The sequence below is a fragment of the Rana temporaria genome, chromosome 10 (genome assembly GCF_905171775.1).
Source record: "Rana temporaria chromosome 10, aRanTem1.1, whole genome shotgun sequence".
NCBI lineage: Eukaryota > Metazoa > Chordata > Amphibia > Anura > Ranidae > Rana > Rana temporaria.
Genome location: NC_053498.1, coordinates 137,017,881 through 137,038,202, shown reverse-complemented (window position 1 = coordinate 137,038,202; position 20,322 = coordinate 137,017,881). Strand labels below are relative to the sequence as shown.

Here is a 20,322-nt window from a genome sequence, read left to right as displayed (position 1 = left end):
GGGGTGAAAATAAACATTGTTCTGGGCATGAAGGGGGTGAAAACGAAACATTGTTCTGGGCACGAAGGGGGTGAAAATGTCCTGTATTGAAATGGTTAACTGAACAAGTGGAAGCTGGCATCTGATTGGCTGCTCCCATTGTGGTGATTAGGATTACATTAGGGGAGGGTTTTGTACACATATGATGATGACAGGAGAGGGAGGCTCCATAGAGAATACACAGAGGAGGGACACACAGCGTCAGCAATCTGATCTCACACAACAGCCGCCCTGAGCTTCCCCCACAGTGACCGGGGACACAGGACAGCCCGGATCCCATGACAACCACAGCGGGCGGCATTCATATCTACTGCCCACTGGCTGCATGACTGACAGCTGAGCCAGTCTCCGCCCACTTTCCCCTCTCCGCCAATCGTAGCGGCAGCGTATCCCGTGGCGTCCAATCGGCGGCGCCGGTGAGGAGAGAGTTTGGCGTTGCCCCGGCAACCAGGAAGTGTGTGTGGCGGATCAGCTGAGAGCAGAGAGGAGACATGAGGAGGGAGCGGCGCCGGAGGGTGCTGGTGCTGTGCGGGGTGCTGCTGGTCGTCATCATCCTCATCCTCGGGTAAGATGGGGGATCACTTCCAGGTCACAATACACATATGCCACTGCCATACAAAAATGACAAACACAATAGAAGTAAATGACAAGATAAAAGCAGTATGGGGTGCTGTGAGGTAAAAAAAAAAATGGCACGTTTCGGCGGCTTTCTGAGCCGAAACGCGTCGTTTATAAAAAATTATATAAAAATGAAATAGATTTTTTTTAAAAGCGCCCCCGTCCCTGCGAGCTCGCGCAGCAAAGAAAACGCATACGGAAGTCGCGCCCGCCTATGTAAACGGTGTCCAAATCACACATGTGAGGTTTCGCCGCGATCGTCAGACACCCCCCCGCCCCTGCGAGCTCGCGCAGCAAAGAAAACGCATACGGAAGTCGCGCCCGCCTATGTAAACGGTGTTCAAATCACAGATGTGAGGTTTCGCCTCGATCGTCAGACGCCCCACGCCCCTGCGAGCTCGCGCAGCAAAGAAAACGCATACGGAAGTCGCGCCCGCCTATGTAAACGGTGTTCAAATCACACATGTGAGGTTTCGCCGCGATCGTCAGACGCCCCCCTGCCCCTGCGAGCTCGCGCAGCAAAGAAAGCGCATACGGAAGTCGCGCCCGCCTATGTAAACGGTGTTCAAATCACACATGTGAGGTTTCGCCGCGATCGTCAGACGCCCCCTGCGAGCTCGCGCAGCAAAGAAAACGCATACGGCTGTCGCACCTGCATATGTAACTGGTGTTCAAATCACAGATGTGAGGTTTCGCCACGATCGTCAGACGCCCCCCGACCCAGCGAGCTCGCGCAGCAAAGAAAACGCATACGGAAGTCGCGCCCGCCTATGTAAACGGTGTTCAAATCACACATGTGAGGTTTCGCCGCGATCGTCAGACGCCCCCCTGCGAGCTCGCGCAGCAAAGAAAACGCATACGGCTGTCGCACCTGCATATGTAACTGGTGTTCAAATCACAGATGTGAGGTTTCGCCACGATCGTCAGACGCCCCCCGACCCTGCGAGCTCGCGCAGCAAAGAAAACGCATACGGAAGTCGCGCCCGCCTATGTAAACGGTGTTCAAATCACACATGTGAGGTTTCGCCGCGATCGTCAGACGCCCCCCTGCGAGCTCGCGCAGCAAAGAAAACGCATACGGCTGTCGCACCTGCATATGTAACTGGTGTTCAAATCACAGATGTGAGGTTTCGCCACGATCGTCAGACGCCCCCCGACCCTGCGAGCTCGCGCAGCAAAGAAAACGCATACGGAAGTCGCGCCCGCCTATGTAAACGGTGTTAAAATCACACATGTGAGGTTTCGCCGCAATCGTCAGAGCGAGAGCAATAATTCTAGCACTAGACCTCCTCTGTAACTCTAACCTGGTAACCGTAAAAAAAAAAAAAAATTTTTAAAGTGTCGCCGATTGCGTGCAATTATAAAGCGTGACATGTTCGGTATCTATTTACTCAGCGTGATATAGTCTTGTACATTATACGGAAAAAAATTGGGCTAACTTTAGCCCCCATTCACATCTAGGCGTTTTTACGCCTGTAGTGCTACGCCGCTGCCGCCAGAGGGATGAGAACCCATGTCCCTCTATGGAGATGGTTCACATATCCACGCCGGACGGCTGCCGCCTGAAAAAAGGTCCCGGACCTTTTTTTCAGGCGGCTTTCGGCGTTCGGCTAGGAGATGGGAAGCATCTCCATAGAGGGGGTCAATCTGGGGCACATCTAGGCGGACAATACCGGCGTTTTGTCGCCGCAAATCGCGGTACAAAACGCCGCTATTTGTACCGCGATTTGCGGCGACAAAACGCCGCGAATTTGTCTGCCTAGGTGTGAATGGAGCCTTACTGTTTCATTTTTTTTTTTTTTTGCGTTTAACCCTTTCATGCCTAAGCCTATTTACGACATTTGGTGTTTAAATCCGTATTTTTTGCTAGAAAATTACTTAGAACCCCCAAACATTCTGGCCCGGATTCAGATACGAGTTACGACGGCGTATCTCCGGATACGCCGTCGTAACTCTGAGTGTGCGCCGTCGTATCTATGCGCCTGATTCTTAGAATCAGTTACGCATAGATTTCCCTAAGATCCGACCGGATCTCTTACGCCGTCGTATCTTAGGCTGCATATTTACGCTGGCCGCTAGGTGGCGCTTCCGTAGATTTACGCAAGGAGTATACAAATGAGGTAGATACGCCGATTCAGAAACGTACATCTGCCCGGCGCATTTTTTTACGTCGTTTACGTAAGGTTTTTTCCGGCGTAAAGTTACCCCTCATAAAGCAGGGGTAAGTCATGTTAGGTATGGACGTCGGAAACGTACGAACAGCGTCGTATTTTACGTCGTTTGCATAATGTGAAAGATGATGTTACGCCGAGTAAATAGATACCAAACATGTCACGCTTTATGCATGTGACAACACTGAAGAAATGACACTTTGTATCTACAATGTTGTGTAGTGAGTGTACAGCTTGTATAACAGTGTAAATTTGCTGTCCCCCCAAAATAACTCAACACACAGCCATTAATGTCTAAACCGCTGGCAACAAAGGTCAGCTTATACTCGAGTATATACGGTAATTAAACCCACAAGTGCTTTTTTTACCACTACTATTCCTTTATATTGGCTTCTAAAATTTACAAATGCAGCAATTTAGAAATTGGATGAAAGGTTTAAGCCACGTACACACGATCTGAAAACCGCTAGAAAAATGCCGCTTTCGAAAGCGATCGTACGACAATCGGATTGTTAGTACAGAGCTTTCGAGAGCCGATCTGGACAGTTCTTCCGATATTATTCTATCGGATACGCACAGAATTTTTTTTCCGTACGATGCCAGATCGTACGATTTTTGTATAATCAGTACAGCTGTTGTTCGAAAATGCAAAACAAATGCATTACAACTAGAGGTGCACCGAAATGGAAATTTCAGAACCGAAACAAAACCAAAATAAAAACAAATGTCAGGCCGAAACCGAAAATGACTTTTCTTTTTTTTGTTTTTATAATTGTATGTTAAAACACCACCCCCACCTCCTGCCACCATCACCTCCTGTCCCACAACCTCCTGCCACAGTGCCACCATCAACTCCTGCCCCACAACCTCCTGCCACAGTGCCTCATCACCTCCTGCCCCACAACCTCCTGCCACAGTGCCACCATCAACTCCTGCCCCACAACCTCCTGCCACAGTGCCTCATCACCTCCTGCCCCACAACCTCCTGCCACAGTGCCACCATCACCTCCTGCCCCACAACCTCCTGCCACAGTGCCTCATCACCTCCTGCCCCACAACCTCCTGCCACAGTGCCACCATCACCTCCTGTCCCACAACCTCCTGCCACAGTGCCACCATCACCTCCTGCCCCACAACCTCCTGCCACAGTGCCTCATCACCTCCTGCCCCACAACCTCCTGCCACAGTGCCACCATCACCTCCTGTCCCACAACCTCCTGCCACAGTGCCACCATCACCTTCTGCCACCATCTTCTTTATTACCTTGAAGCAGGGCTGGACTCTGGACTGTGCTGTCACGGCTCCATCCTCTGCCTCTGCCTATGGCGAATGTCACTGCCAAAGTGTCCCTCCTGACTCGATCGGCTATTCAAAAATGGCACCGGGTGGCGCCATTACGTATCTGTGCATGCGCCACCCGGCCGAGCGGATACAAGCTTTCCAGAGCCCGAAGTCGGCCAGGCTCGGGAAAGCTTGTATACGCTCGGCCACGAGGCGCATGCACAGATACGTAATGGCGCCATTTTTGAATAGCCGATAGAGTCAGGAGGACTCAGGAGGGACACTTTGGCAGTGACACTCGCCATAGGCAGAGGACGGAGCTGTAACAGCCCAGCGGCCATCATTTTTACGGGCACCCAATGCCCATAGCGGCAATTTTTAAGCTGTTTCGGCATGTCGCCAAAACAGCTGTTTTCGGCCGATATGTATCGGCCACCGATATATCGGTGCATCCCTAATTACAACACATGACATCACTTCGGATTTTTTTTTTTCTGTCATATGAGAATTTTTGTGACTTTAGTAAACTCATCAGATTTGACGTGAGATTAGCATACAAAATAAAAACGGACGATCATTCGTCCGATAATCGGATCATATGTACCGGGCTTTGGCACTGGGAAACACTTTTTGATAGATAAAAAGTGCATTTGATATACAACTATATAGATCAGACCAAAATGAGGGACAAGTGAGGAGGAAAGAGGGACATTGTTCTGAATCAGGGACCGTCCCTCGAAATCCAGGACAGTTGGGGGGCTATGCAGATCTATGCAGGAAAAGTTGTGGCGCCGGTATACGGAGCACGCACATTGAATGACACGTGTTTGTTCGGAATATGCTCTGGTACAATCAGTCACTGAATTATCTTTGTAGACGTTTTATTTCATCATTTTCTTTAATTACATTTGAATTGCTCTATAATTTGGGTCGCTGTAATGAGTTCCCCGTGGAGGGTGGTGACTGGCACATTGGCCTCCAGCAAGGTTGCGTTACAAGGAAGGACTGTGTGTGTATATGACATCGAAACCTTCTTGTGAGAAATCCGATCGACTCGCTGTCTGCTCTCCTGATACACGCTGCAAAAATCAGGAAAATTCAGTCACTACCGTGTTTCCCCGAAAATAAGCCCGGGTCTTATATTAATTATGACAACAAAAGACACAGTAGGGCTTATTTTCGGGGTAGGTCTTACCATGTGATGTGCTGTCTTCTCTCCCCCTCTCCCTCCCTGCCTGTCAGGAATCCCCAGTGTGAACTGAGTTAAAATGCTTGTACAGTCCTATGATCCACTCTATTACAGTAGTATATAATGTACAATGTGTGCGTTTCTGTAATATAATTGTGCCAAATACATTTGTTATAGCGCCGCTCTGCACTTCTGTTACCCACCGGAGCTCTCTTCCCCGCAATTATATTACAGAAACACACACATTGTACATTATATACTACTGTAATATAGTGGATTAGAGGAGTTTACAAGCACTTTTAACTAGGGCTTATTTTCGGGGTAGGGCTTATATTGCAGCCCTCCTGGAAAATAATGCTAGGTCTTATTTTTAGGGTAGGTCTTATTTTTGGGGAAACAGGGTATTGAACAAATATTGATTGCAAAAATTATTACATACACTAATGCCGTGTACACACGGTCGGAATTTCCGACAAGAAAAGTCCGATGTGGTCGGAAATTCCGACCGTGTGTACGCTCCATCTGAATTTTTCTTTCGGAAATTTCTGCCAAGAAAAATTTGAGAGCTGGTTCTCAAATTTTCCGACAAGAAAAGTTCAGACTGACACCTCGCAACAACGATCGCCACGATGCGCGCTCAATATCCTGAAGACGTCATATGATGTCCAGGCAGGATATTGAAACCACTTTGCTGCCATCGGGCGGCAAGTGGTTAAAAAAAATAAAATGGACATTCCCCCCCCCCCAACATTTATACTTCCCTAAGTGGATGCGGCATCTGTCCCTCGCCGACTCTAACGCTGAATACCGAGCAATCAAATTTGCGCCCCTTTCCGTGGGCAGGCCTCGGGGCTGAGCAGCCGCATATTTGCGCACCAATTTGCAGACACAGCTGTGCCGAGAGCGCGTGCCCTGCGTGCTCCCAGCGGAAAGTTTCAGATCGCATCTTGCAATCGTGAGTTTTCCGATCATGTGATCGCTGTGTCACATGATCATAAACCCCACCTCCCGTTATCTTAATAGGCCGGGAGGACCCAGCGCAAAGGGTTTAAAAACACACCACACCTACAGCACAATCCCATAGGATTTAAAGGGATTGCGTTTTTGTTGCATTTTTAGCATGGCAAAAACGCATCAGTGTGAAAGAAGCCTAATATGTACCTTTACATTTTCTATATGCATTTTGGGAGGTGGGGGAGGGGCATCTTTCATATGCAGCACTAAGCACTATACAGTCACAGAAGTCATAATCTAATAGTCACTCCTGGTTTTTGCGCTCTCAGCTGGGAAAATAATCAGACGTGAAGACGCAACATTCAGGGCGGCCCTCACAGCCCTTGTAATTAGAAGGCAGATGCTTCACCCACCAGCCCCGAGCAGGTAGGTTCCCATTGCCTCTCTGCGTCAGGGGGTCATTGTTTGAGGGGGGTTCAGTATGTGCTCTTTGGCCAGAACTTTGGGGACATGATGGGATAGAGACTGCGGTGGAAAAATTTCAGAAATTTTCAATCGTAGAGCAGCTAGAAAAATGGATGTAAAGGCGATCATTCATTTCATGATTACGACTTATTACTACTTTTTATTTAGGACTGAGCAAGAGTCCGTTCTTTTACTGCTGAAATATAAAAACCCGACACAGGTTCTAACCCTTCTGCACTGCGCCTCCTGCCCAAAAAAAATGGCTACAGTTGGACTTTAATTCTAATGCCGCGTACACACGATCGGAAATTCCGACAAGAAAACCGTGGATTTGTTTCCCGATGGAATTTTGGCTCAAACTTGTGTTGCATACACACTGTCACACAAAATTCCGACCGTCAAGAACGCGGTGACGTACAACACTACAGCGAGCCGAGAAAAATGAAGTTTATTGATTCCGAGCATGCGTCGACCTGATTCCGAGCATGCATGTTTTTTTTTTTGCGCAGAACTGCATACAGACGATCGGAATTTCTGACCAAAAGCTCACATCGGACTTTTCTTGTTGGAAATTACAACCGTGTGTACGCGGCATTAGAAAAATGGGATTTGACGAGGGGACGTGGACTTTTGCTTATGTATTTATATAAATGTCAGCCCAGTAAAACGTGATTCACAGAGCAGCCCAGATTTCCTAAAGATCAAGTAATGCAAATCTATGTGGTCACATTTGCATCTGAAGTCGGGATTTGTTTTCATCACACGAGTTGTCATGTATCTGTGTCGTCTTTTTTATCGGTCTCTCTGCAGGGGTCGGATATGGCTCTTTGCTTTCTTATATCCGGCCCTTGGGACATTATTCCTCCCACCATTCGCATAATTCCTGCCACTGACACCGACAATGTGGCACTATATCTCCTACTGACACCAATGATAGGGTATTATTCCTCTCCCTGACACCAATGATGGGACACTATTCCTCCCACTGACACCAATGATGGGACACTATTCCTCTCACTGATACCAATGATGGGACACTATTCCTCCCACTGACACCAATGATGGGACACTATTCTTTCCACTGACACCAATGATTGGGCACTATTCCTCTCACTGACACCAATGATGGGACACTATTCCTCCCACTGACACCAATGATGGGACGCTATTCCTCCCACTGACACCAATGATGGGACACTATTCCTCCCACTGACACCAATGATGGGACACTATTCCTCCCCTGACACCAATGATGGGACACTATTCCTCCCCTGACACCAATAATAGGACACTATTCCTCTGACACCAATGATGGGACACTATTCCTCCCACTGACACCAATGATGGGACATTATTCCTCCCACTGACGCCTATGATAGGCCATAAGCATTAGTTTAATGGTCTCTTTGGTTCCCTTGCGCTCCATTTCATTGACTGTAGACTTGGATCAGGAGGGTTACTGTAACCTTTGTTCTTGTTTTATTCTCCTGTGTACTTTGCAGGTGTCATTCAACCGTGAAGAGGAACATTGCAACCTTTATTGCTTCCCATACAGACACCTGAACTTTTACCATTCATGAACAATCTCACTTCCCCTGGTGCCAGTGACAGCTGGTGCTGTATATATTTTTTCAAACAAGACACCTGTCGCCAGCATCCCCCCCCCCCCCCGCCCCGGTGTCGGTTGGTTGGTCGATCACTCGCTCGTCGGTTCCCAGTCCTGCGCTTTCTCCATCTAGCAGATTGGGAAGTTGTGTCCTAGCACCTGGGCTTTTGTCAGCCCATTCACTGTTTGCACCAGTCACTGACGCTATAACAGCTTCAACTCTTCCGGGAAGGCCGTCCACAAGGTTTAGGAGTGTGTCTATGGGAATGTCTGACCATTCTTCCAGAAGCACATTTCTGAGGTCGGGAAACTGATGTTGGACAAGAAGGCCTGGCTCACAGTCTCCGCTCTCATTTATCCCAAAGGTGTTCTATTAGGTTGAGGTCAGGACTCTGTGCAGGCCAGTGAAGTTCCTCCACCCCAAACTCGCTCATCCATGTCTTTATGGACCTTGCTTTGTGCACTGGGCCAAATCATTTGGTGGTTGGGGAATCCGTTTTCAAAGTCGCTGCAATTTGAACGGTCCCATTGCCGGAAATGGGGTGCAAATGGTCATGCGATTTTAAACTGTCAAATCACACTGGTCTGAACCGGGGCTTTATAGTTCCACCGATTCTCTTAGCTTTTGATCTTATTGAAGGTCTTGTGTTTGTGAAGGTTTCTCTGCCTTGTGCTCCATCTGTCATCACTCCCCATGTCCCTGGGGCTCCATAGATGGAAGTTTCCCTTTAGAGATTTTCCGAGATCCGCGCTTACATTTTATAATTACATCCTGGGGAATAAGAGACCATACCTTGTGATCGTCTCTCATTCACACCAACTCTGGAGAAAAATGATTTTTAAAGAGACATTACTAGCTAGATTCAAGTATCCCGCCGCATCTTTGCGGCGGCGGAGCGTATCGTATTTACACTACACCGCCATAAGTTAGCTAGGCAAGTACTGTATTCACAAAGTACTTGCCTGCTAAGTTACGGCGGCGTAGCGTAAATGCGGCGGGCGTAAGCCCGCCTAATTCAAATTAGGCTGAGGGGGCGTGTTTTATGTTAATGGGGGTGACCTGACATGATTGCGCCGTCCGTGTACATATCCCAGTGTGCATTGCGGCAAAGTACGCCGCAAGGACGTCATTGGTTTCGACGTGGACGTAAATTACGTCCAGCCCTATTCACGGACGACTTACGCAAACGACGTAAAATTTTCAAATTTCGACGCGGGAACGACGGCCATACTTAACATTACTATTCCAGCTATTTGAGGGAATAAATTTGCGCATTAAATTATTTACAATAACATAAGATAAAATGTATAAATAATTAGCATCTTTCCCTCTGGATACTTCAGGCTTATATCAGACAATGCAACATATTCCTCCTTTGTCTTCGGAACGCTCTTGTCTCCATGGAGACAGCCCCTTGAGGTTCCAGGCCCCCGCTCATTAGGAGCAGAACTGGTTGTGCCATCCTACTGACAGACGGGCTCAGAGGGCTGACAGGGCGGGAAGTTGCCCACATCTACTCTAAAGGGGTTGCTTACAATGTTCTAGAAGTAGCGGGTGAATGGACGCACTAGGGGCATTGGTTTCTTCATATACAGTGCCTTGAAAAAGTTTTCGTAACCCTTCAATTTGTAACATTTTGTCATGTACAACCAAAAACGTAAATATATTTTATTGGGATTTTACAAAGTGGCACATCATTGTGACAGAACAAAGAGAATGTTTGGACTCATAGCTATGAGTAAGCAATAAGTGCGAAACGCGTCAGCTGTGTGTCCTGACTTTTTCTTGCTGTGGCATGTAGTGTTTTATCCCATTTTATCAATAAAGGCTATTTAACTACTTCCCACCCGGCCAATGCACATATACGGCCTACGCTTACCCCTAGACACTCTCACTTGGCGAAAAGGTCCTTCAGGAGTTTCATAATTTTTATGCCGATTTATATGGTAATCCTCGGGATGCTGACCCTCCGTCCGTCAGGGAATTCTTGGGAAATCTTCCCCTCTTGCCCATCGCAGATGATCATAGAGATCTTATGGACCAACCTTTTACAAGTGAGGAGATTTGTAATACTATTAAAATGCTGTCGCTCCATAAGTTTCCTGGCCCTGATGGGCTTCCTAATCTTCCCTGCGGGATGGAGGTGTGGTCCCTTTGGATGAAAACAAAGCCTATATCAGTGTTATTCCTAAACCCGATAGGGACCCTCACCCTACTGATGTTCGTAATTATTGCCCAATTTCACTGATAAATTGTGATTTGAAGATTCTTACAAAACTTTTAGCCTCTCGCCTTAATACCTTCTTGGCACAGTACATTCATAAGGACCAATCTGGAGTTATAGCGGGCCGTCAGACTCTGGACCAAATTCGTAGATCCATAACACTGATATCAGCAGCGCGTTCCAACTGGGACGCTCCGCTTACCCGGGAACTTGTACTCCTTTCACTAGATCTTAATAAGGCCTTTGACAGTTTAAATTGGAATTATCTTTTTGTTACTCTAGAGACCCTAGGATTTGGGGTCAGTTGTGCACCGCTGAGGTAGTGGACCTTACGCCTGACTGCTGCGGATGGAACTCTGGGTGGTTCAGAAAAGCAGTTACTCTGGAACACCAACACGGATCACACTGGGAGCAAGAGCATGAGACTTCCCAGGGCACGGAATCTAAGAGCTAGCGGGTATTCACCAGGGCCCATGATGGTGGGGATGGACTTTGCTGCAGTCTGGCTCCAGGTCGTGGCCCCCAGGGTCTCCCAACTCACACTCGCTGTAGATTACTGGAGGATAGAAAGGAAGCAGCAGCCCAGGTCTACAAGGAATATTCATGAGATAAGCCAAAAGTTTAGGGCAACAAGCAGATAGGGATAGTCAAAGAACACGCCAAAGGTCGGGATATGAAGCAGACAAGGACAGTCAAGAACAAGCCAAGGTCAGTAAACAAGATCAGACATAGGACACAGAGCAATGAGCACACGGAAGCCAAAACACACAATATTGTTCAGCAAGGCTTGGCTTGCAGTGCACAGGTAATATAGTGTAACTAATTAGAGGCTGGAGTAGAGCCATGCTCGAGGGAAGATTACTTAAGCATACAGGTGAACAGTGACTGGCCTCTGAGCTGAACACAACAGAAAGGTGAGCAAACAGACAAGACCACTACTGCAGAATCATGACACTTGTTCCCAGGAACGTGTGCTAGGAGAATTTAGACAAGACTGACCCTACTAGTAGAGGTGCGTCCATAGAGGGTGCCGGAGCGCCACCCCCTCTCGCTCCCGCACCGCCACTGAATACAATACATAGATTCATGCATTGCATGAATCTATGTATTGCCGCTGCCGCCAACTATTCAGATGGGCGGCTCCCTGGTGAGCACCGGCCATCTGAATAACGGCAGCTGGTTGGCTGTGGAAGTGCCTATCAGAGCCCTCAGGCTGTAATTGGCTTCCAAATACTTATCCAAGGGACGCACGGGGGGTGCGTTCCTTGGATAAGACTGAGAGGCATCTCAGCCAATCAGTTTCTCACCGGTTCTGGTTACCAGTAACCTGATTGGCTGAAGCGTCATCGAGGGCGGGAGAAGACATTGAGGGAACGTGGAAGGAGGATGGTCGACCCCAGAAAGGTAATTGCCGGGCGGCTGGGGCAGCATTTTACAGGGCACAGCGGCGATAATTAAAGGGCACAGTGGCGATAATTAAAGGGCACAGTGGCATCAATTGGCAGTGGCATCAATTGGCATAGTGGCGACAATTAAAGGGCACAGTGGCGACAATTGATGGGCACTGTGGCGACAATTGATGGGCACAGTGGCTGCGTTTGATGGCATGGCACAGTGGCTGCATTTGATGGCATGGCACAGTGGTGACAATTGATGGCACAGTGGCTGCGTTTGATGGCATGGCACAGTGGCTGCGTTTGATGGCATGGCACAGTGGCTGCGTTTGATGGCATGGCACAGTGGTGACAATTGATGGCACAGTGGTTGCGTTTGATGGGCCCAGTGGCTGCATTTGATGGGCACAGTGGCTGCATTTGATGGGCACAGTGAGGCTGCAATTGTTTTTTTTTTGCGCCCCCCCCCCCCAAATTTTTGAGCACCAGCCGCCACTGGTCCCTACACTACCCACACATGAAATGCATGCCAAGCCTGGGAGCCAGGGCCTTAAATAGGTTCTGCCTGAGCCAAGATGGCTGCTGGAGTCATATGGGGCGGCAGCATCCAATCAGATCACTTCCCCAGTGACCCAGAAACCATAGAGGATCCATGTCTCTCTCAACTTCCTCTCCCTCTCCCTCTGCTATTGAGTGCCACCTGCAGTGGAGAAAATAGATTGTACCTGCCTATACTCTGACCACACAATATCTGCTTTTGGAGCATATGTCCATGCACGTGCTTTAGGCAACCCCGGGCGAATAACTGTGTGCAGCCACATCTTCTAAGTGATGTCTATGGGCAGCAGCAAAGGGTCCCGGGAAATAATTTTTACAGAGGCTCTGGAAGCTATCTGGCCCCTTTACAGCCGTATGCATGAGCCCCAACACACACCGATCAGGTCGTTTACATCATTCTGACCTTTCCAGTGCATTGTATGTCTAAAAACTATACAAGCATTGCCTTGTATCTTTTTTCTCACTTCAAATGGAAAAAAAAACACAGGATCTGTATGATGTACACTTAACGTCTGTCAGCAGCAACTCCGACAGTCCCAGGTGTACATAGACACGTGTGACAAGATCCGGGCTCCGTATTTACAGCCCGGACAGTGATAGATTCTAATGGGGAGCAAAATGTATACCAGAGATGGCTCAGATATGATGCAGTGTTCCTGTACAGGTTCCAAGCCTGTGGTCTGTGCACCCCAGGGGGACTTCTGCTTGTTATAGTAAATCCATGAGCTTTAGAGTGTGTGTGTGTATATATATTCTAGATACGTTACGCTGCTGTAACTTTGGGCGCAAGTTCCGTATTCAGAAAGAACTTGCGCTCTAAGTTACGGCGGCGTAACATATGTGGGCCGGCGTAAGCCCGCCTAATTCAAATGGGGATGTTGGGGGCGTGTTTTATTAAAATTTGGCTTGACCCCACGTAGTTTACGTTTTTTTTTAACGGCGCATGCGCCGTTCGTGAAAACATCCCAGTGCGCATGCCCGAAAATCCACCGCAAAACGTCATTGCTTTTGACGTGAATGTAAATTATGTCCAGCCGTATTCACGAACGACTTACGCAAACGACGTCAAAACTTGGCGCGGGATCGACGGCCATACTTAACATAGGATACGCCGCACATACCCCTCATATAGCAGGGGTAACTTTACGCCAGAAAAAGCCGAACGCAAAAGACGTAAAAAAAAAAGCGCCGGGCGGTCGTTCGTTTCTGAATCGACGTAAATAGTAATTTGCATATTCCTCGCGTAAACAAACGGAAGCGCCACCTAGCGGCCAGCCTGAAAATGCAGCCTAAGATACGACGGTGTAAGACACTTACACCTGTCGGATCTTAGGGATATCTATGCGTAACTGATTCTCTGAATCAGGCGCATAGATACGACCGAGCGCACTCAGAGATACGACGTCGTATCTCTTTCTGAATCTGGCCCTTTGTACTCTCAGCACCTCCTCTGCAGATCACCGGCGCAGTATTCTGGATGAGATGTGCGCACCTGCTGGGGACGGAATTGCTTTGTTTGCAGGTGTGCGCCACCAACCTGATGTGAAATGTGATCATTGGAAGTCATAGAAGCCTCCGCCACACTCCCATGCAAAACAGCACTTTTCCACTATGGCCTCGTGTTTACTGAGCATAACAATTGGCTTCTTAAAGCAGTACAAACGCCTCTATAGTAAATGCCTTTGCATACAATAGTTCAGAAGCACTACAATAAGGGCTCCTTCACACAGGTGACCTGGGGTGGGGGAAGTGCAGGAAACATATGCATTTGTGCTTGAGTTTTATAACACACAAGGCATCAGGGGTTGTGTGTATGCCGTGGCAAAAATGATACCCCATGTCATGTTGAACGGCTTCACCACAACTGCCCTGCAGCCGTGTGCAATGCATGTGGTTGTTATGTGGTGGTGTGGGCTATCCATGGTTCAAACAGGCGGTGAGGAGACCTTCCAGCCACCTTTTTAACCGCCCTCTGAAAAGCAAGCCACTGCGGGTCATTTTTTTGAGGGGCGGCATAGGCTCCTGCAAATGTGAAATGTGAATGAGCCCCAGGGGTGTTGAACTCAATTTCATTGTGGGCTACATCAACAGTATGGTTGCCCTCAAAGGCTGGTTGTATCTGTAAGACATTTAGCTAGATTCACAAAGAATTAAGCCGGCGTATCAGTAGATACGCCGTCGTAACTCGGAATCTGCGCCGTCGTACATTTAAGTGTATTCTCTAATTGAGTTACACTTAAATGTAGCTAAGATACGACTGCCTGCGCCGTCGTATCTTAGCTGTCTAGTTCCGCCGGCCGCTAGGGGCGTGAATGCTGATTTACGCCTAGAATGCGTAAATCAGCGAGATACGCCGATTCACGAACGTACGATTGCCCGTCGCAGTAAAGATACGCCGTTTACGTAAGGCGTTTTCGGGCGTAAAGTTAGTCCAACAAAAAGCTGGACTAGCCAATGTTAAGTATGGACGTCGTTCCCGCGTCGAATTTTGAAATTTTTACGTCGTTTGCGTAAGCCGTCCGTGAATGGGGCTGGACGTAATTTACGTTCACGTTGAAACCAATACGTCCTTGCGGCGTACTTTGGAGCAATGCACACTGGGATATTTCCACGGACGGCGCATGCCGTTCGTTAAAAACGTCAATCACGTCAGGTCACGAATCATTTACATAAAACACGCCCCCCTGTTCCTCATTTGAATTAGGCGCGATAAGGCCGGCCCATTTACGCTACGCCGCCGTAACTTAGGAGGCAAGTCCTTTGTGAATATAGCACTTGCCTCTCTGACTTAAGGCGGCGTAGTGTAAATACGATACGCTACGCCGCCTCAAAAATACGCCGCCCTACGTGAATCCAGCAGATTGTATCTACTCTTTTTAGGTGTACCCTATGTTCAGATTGCAGAGTTCAGGGGTGCACTGTGAATAGAGTGTAGAGTTCAGGGGTACCCTATGTACAGAGTGCAGGGTTTAGGGGTGCCCTAAGTACAGAGTGCAGGGTTTAGGGGTGCCCCATGTACAGAGTCCAGAGTTGAGGGGTGCCCTATGTACAGAGTGCAGAGTTGAGGTGTGCCCTATGTACAGAGTGCAGAGTTGAGGTGTGCCCTATGTACAGAGTGCAGAGTTGAGGGGTGCCCTATGTGCAGTGGGGGGGGGGGGGAAGTGCCCCATCATTGATGTCAGTAGGGGAATAGTGCTCCATCATTGATGTCAGTAGGGGAAATAGTGTCCCATCATTGGTGTCAGTGGGAGAAATAGTGCCCCATCAATGGTGTCAGTGGGAGGAATAGTGCCCCATCATTGATGTCAGTGGGAGGAATAGTGCCCCATCATTGATGTCAGTGGGAGGAATAGTGTCCCATCATTGGTGTCAGTGGGAGGAATAGTGCCCCATCATTGATGTCAGTGGGAGGAATAGTGCCCCATCATTGATGTCAGTGGGAGGAATAGTGTCCCATCATTGGTGTCAGTGGGAGGAATAGTGCCCCATCATTGATGTCAGTAGGGGGAATAGTGTCCCATCATTGGTGTCAGTGGGAGGAATAGTGCCCCATCATTGGTGTCAGTGGGAGGAATAGTGTCCCATCATTGGTGTCAGTGGGAGGAATAGTGCCCCAAGGGCCAAACAAAGGCAAGACCACAGCTCCAGGTTGTCGCTCTAGGACAGGGAAGTGTGTTATTGGTAGGGTCACTAGGTGAAAATAAAGAGAAAAAAGCTTAAAAAATAACAATGCACTCATCACATCTAAGGCGGTAAGCTGCAATATCTTACGTATTTGTTCTGGGGTTTAGATACACTGAAATCCATTATCTTATCCAATGGGTCCTGCAGAAGAGCAGGAGAATCAATAAGTGGAGCCTTGGACATTGCTATTATTTGATAAGATGTGTAAAGTTCATATATGTTATAGTTCAGTCTCTGTACTTCACACCTTGTCAGCAGTTCTGTCTACTTCATGATATACCAGCTACACTGGCAGCAAGAGTCTGAGGATAAGGTAGGACGACCACTCAATCATTCCTAATCAATACATGAGCAATACACCGACTGATTTATGTGAGCCCTGTGGACCTAGAAAAAGAGATCAATATACGAAATATTCTACTTACAGCGTAACTTCACCCTAAATGGAAAGTTATGCTTTTTAAACCCCCCCCTTTAACATTACTGGCAGTTTTTTTTGGGGGGGGGGGAGCAAGTACCTAGTCTTGGCAGGTACCTGCTCCCCACTCCCGCTGGAGTCGCCTAGAAAGTTCACAGGTCCAAGAGGCTGCAGGGTCATTCACAGGGCACAGCACAGTTCGCACTTGTGAAGCAGCAAGAAGTCACGGCAGGCTTCCCACACCAAACACGCCAGAGCCGGGGGCCTGAAGACTGGTGAAGAACCGGCCTGGGTGAGGACTACGCTGAATCTCTGGACGGGTACCCGGGTGAGGACGACGCTGGATCTCTGGATGGGTACCCAGGTAAGGGCGACGCTGAATCTCTGGACGGGTACCCGGGTGAGGACGACGCTGGATCTCTGGATGGGTACCCAGGTAAGGACAACGCTGGATCTCTGGATGGGTACCCAGGTAAGGACAATGCTGGATCTCTGGACAGGTACCCAGGTAAGGACGACGCTGGATCTCTGGATGGGTACCCAGGTAAGGACAATGCTGGATCTCTGGACAGGTACCCAGGTGAGGACGATGCTGGATCTTTGGATGGGTATCCGAGTGAGGACGACGCTGGATCTCTGGACGGGTACTTGGGTGAGGACGGCACTGGATATCTGAATGGGTACCCGAGTGAGGACAACACTAGATCTATGGACGGGTTCTCAGGTGAGGACAACGTTGGATCTATGGACGGTACCCGAGTGAGGACGACGCTGGATCTCTGGACGGGTACCCAGGTGAGGATGACGCTGGATATCTGGACGGGTACCCAGGTGAGGACAACGCTGGAATTGTGGATGGGTACCTGAGTGAGGACGAAGCTGGATCTCTTGACAGGTACCCAGGTGAGGACAATGCTGGAATTGTGGATGGGTACCTGAGTGAGGACGAAGCTGGATCTCTGGACGGGTACCCAGGTGAGGACAACGCTGGAATTGTGGACGGGTACCTGAGTGAGGACGACGCTGGATCTCTGGATGGGTACCCAGGTGAGGATGACCCTGGATCTCTGGACGGGTACCCAGGTGAGGACAACGCTGGAATTGTGGATGGGTACCTGAGTGAGGACGAAGCTGGATCTATGGACAGGTACCCGAGAGAGGACGACGCTGGATCCCTGGACAGGTAAGTATTTGTAGCTGGTAAAACAATAGTGCAGCGCTGCACTATTGTTTTACCATTTCTTTTTCACTTTGTTTGTTTGTGTGCTGGCAGCTTTTTCACGTGTACGTTTGGTTTAGCGCAGTTTTTCCCCCTTCCTTTAAGTATTTGTAGCTGCTGACTTATTTTTTCTCTCTATGGAAGAACCATATTAATAATCCCTTCTTAATAAAAAAAAAAAAAAAAAATGGTTTGGGACTTTGTATGAGGCCAAGACAAAAACATTAGCCCAGCCCTGTCATAGCTTGGGGGGGGGGGGGGGGGGGGGGGGCAGGAATTGACGATCATGTGTCCACTGTGATTGGCTGTCACAGGGGTCGCATGATCAGGGGCCGGTTACACCAGCTATAGATTAATACTGGGGACCGAGAGCTGTCTTTGACAACTCGGTTCCTGTGCTGAGAGTATGCAGTGATACAGAAACATCCGCCGCCAAGTGACGCAATATATGTGTAGGTGATAAAGCCCACCCTTTTTCCGCCGCACATACTGTATGTGTTACACGGGTGGCAACAGATTAACATTAAAAGGTCTAAAGCCAAAACTTTTTTGCATGTTTCATTTAAACAATTTTTTATAGTCTGTGTCCTGCAGAAGAGATTTCCCGTCACTTTTGCTGTCGGAATTTCCGCCAGCAAATATCGAAGATCAGGTTCTCAATTTTTCCGACGAAAAAAATTCCTATCGGCAAAATCCATTCGTCTGCATGAAACACACATGCTCGAAAACAATTTGACGCATGCTCGGAAGCATTGAACTTCTTTTTCTTGGCTCGTCGTAGTGTTGTACGTCACCGCGTTCTTAACGCTCGAAAGTTCAGAGAACTTTTGTGTGACCGTGTGTATGCAAGCCAAGCTTGAGTGGAATTCCATCGGAAAAAAACATCCAACGTTTTTCCGACGAAAATTCCGCTCATGTGTACAGGGTATAAAGCCCCGTACACACGATCGGACCTTTGTCTGACCAAAATCACATCAGAATTCCGCTTTTATTACAGATCAGTAAGGCCCCATGCACACGAGACGCTGGTAAACGCGTGTTCAGAGGCAGTTGGACAGCTTTTTCAACCGCCACGCTTTTCGGCAGTTGCGTTTATGCTCGTTTTTTCAGAAGCAAAAAAATGGGTTCAGACGCAAAAGTTTTCATGTTTCAGATGCAAAACGCGGTACCGGCGTTTTGCCGCGGTTTAGTTTATAGGCGTTTTTAAAGGTGACCTATTTTTTTTAGAAATCTCAAAAATGATGGCAAATGATGAAAAACCATAAAAAAAAACATAAAAAACTAATTGCTTGCATTGCATTGTGGACAATCCACAACTTGTGGCAGGTGACGTGGCCAGGTAACAATCCACAACTTGTGGCAGGTCACGTGGCCAGTGGACAATCCACAACTTGTGGTAGGTGATGTGGCAGGTGACGTGGCCAGTGGACAATCCACAACTTGTGGTAGGTGACGTGGCCAGGTCATGTGGCAGGTGACGTGGCCAGTGGACAATCCACAACTTGTGGCAGGTGATGTGGCCAGGTGACGTGTACAGGTGACATGGCCTGGTGACGTGGCAAGTGGACAATCCACAACTTGTGGCAGGTGACGTGGCAAGTAACGTGACCAGGTGATGTGGCAAGTGAACAATCCACAACTTGTGGCAGGTGACGTGGCCAGGTGACGTGGCCAGTGGACAATCCACAACTTGTGGCCAGGTGACGTGCCAGGTGATGTGAACAGGTGATGTGGCAGGTGACATGGCCAGGTAACATTGCCAGGTGATGTGGCCAGTGGACAATCCACAACTCATATTATATCAGGCATGTCCAAAGTCCGGCCCGGGGGCCAAATGCGGCCCGCGTTTTGGTTGAATGCGGCCCCACTGGTAATTTGTGTGTGTGTATATGTGTTTCTCTCTCTCTCTCTTGGCCCCCAATGAATCCCAGAGCACCGCGTGGCACAAAAGATATATACCGTATTTATCGTTCTGGCAGCCTCAGAGGGGGGTGGGACGAGTGCTGTCAGATAACATACAGGAGAATCTCCTGTTTACTTGGCGGCCTCTGTAATAGGAAAGCCGCCAAGTAAACAGGAGATTCTCCTGTATGTTATCTGACAGCACTCGTCCCGCCCCTCTCCCTGTCCCCTCCGAGGCTGTAGATGGGCATTGATCAGGCTGCACTGATGACAATAGTGAGGCTGCATTCAGAGGCTGCATTCATGGCACTGGTGAGGCTGCATTCATGGCACTGGTGAGGCTGCATTGGTGGCGGTCATACAGTTTCAGTGTCTTCAGAAACTTTGAGTCAATGAGCTGGCAGATAATCACTTCATCCCACATAATATAGCAAGACAAGATCATTGATTCAAAGTGCTGAAGACCTTGGAGCGAGTCTGAGCTCTGCTGTACTGGGGCTGCAAGAATCTATGTTGTATTCTGTCCTGATGAAGGGGGGGAGTATGTTTTGGACTCGAAACGCGTTGACTATCCTGCTATGAATCAATTTTCTCATTAA

At 48.5% G+C, this 20,322-nt stretch overlaps 1 protein-coding gene across 2 annotated transcripts in view; it reads left to right on the top strand.

Moving 5' to 3' along the window:
* Positions 1–493: 493 nt before the first annotated feature.
* GLB1L2 (galactosidase beta 1 like 2) overlaps positions 494–20,322 on the top strand; it is a 67,277-nt gene continuing 47,448 nt past the window's right edge. The window contains exon 1 of one of the 2 annotated variants that reach the window (XM_040326362.1): positions 494–604. In XM_040326362.1, coding sequence (XP_040182296.1) covers positions 531–604 — 74 coding nt within the window. In that variant the 5' untranslated portion in view covers positions 494–530. Of the gene's footprint in view, positions 605–16,403; positions 16,498–20,322 lie in introns of those variants that run through there. The other variant, XM_040326363.1, reaches the window with a different exon arrangement.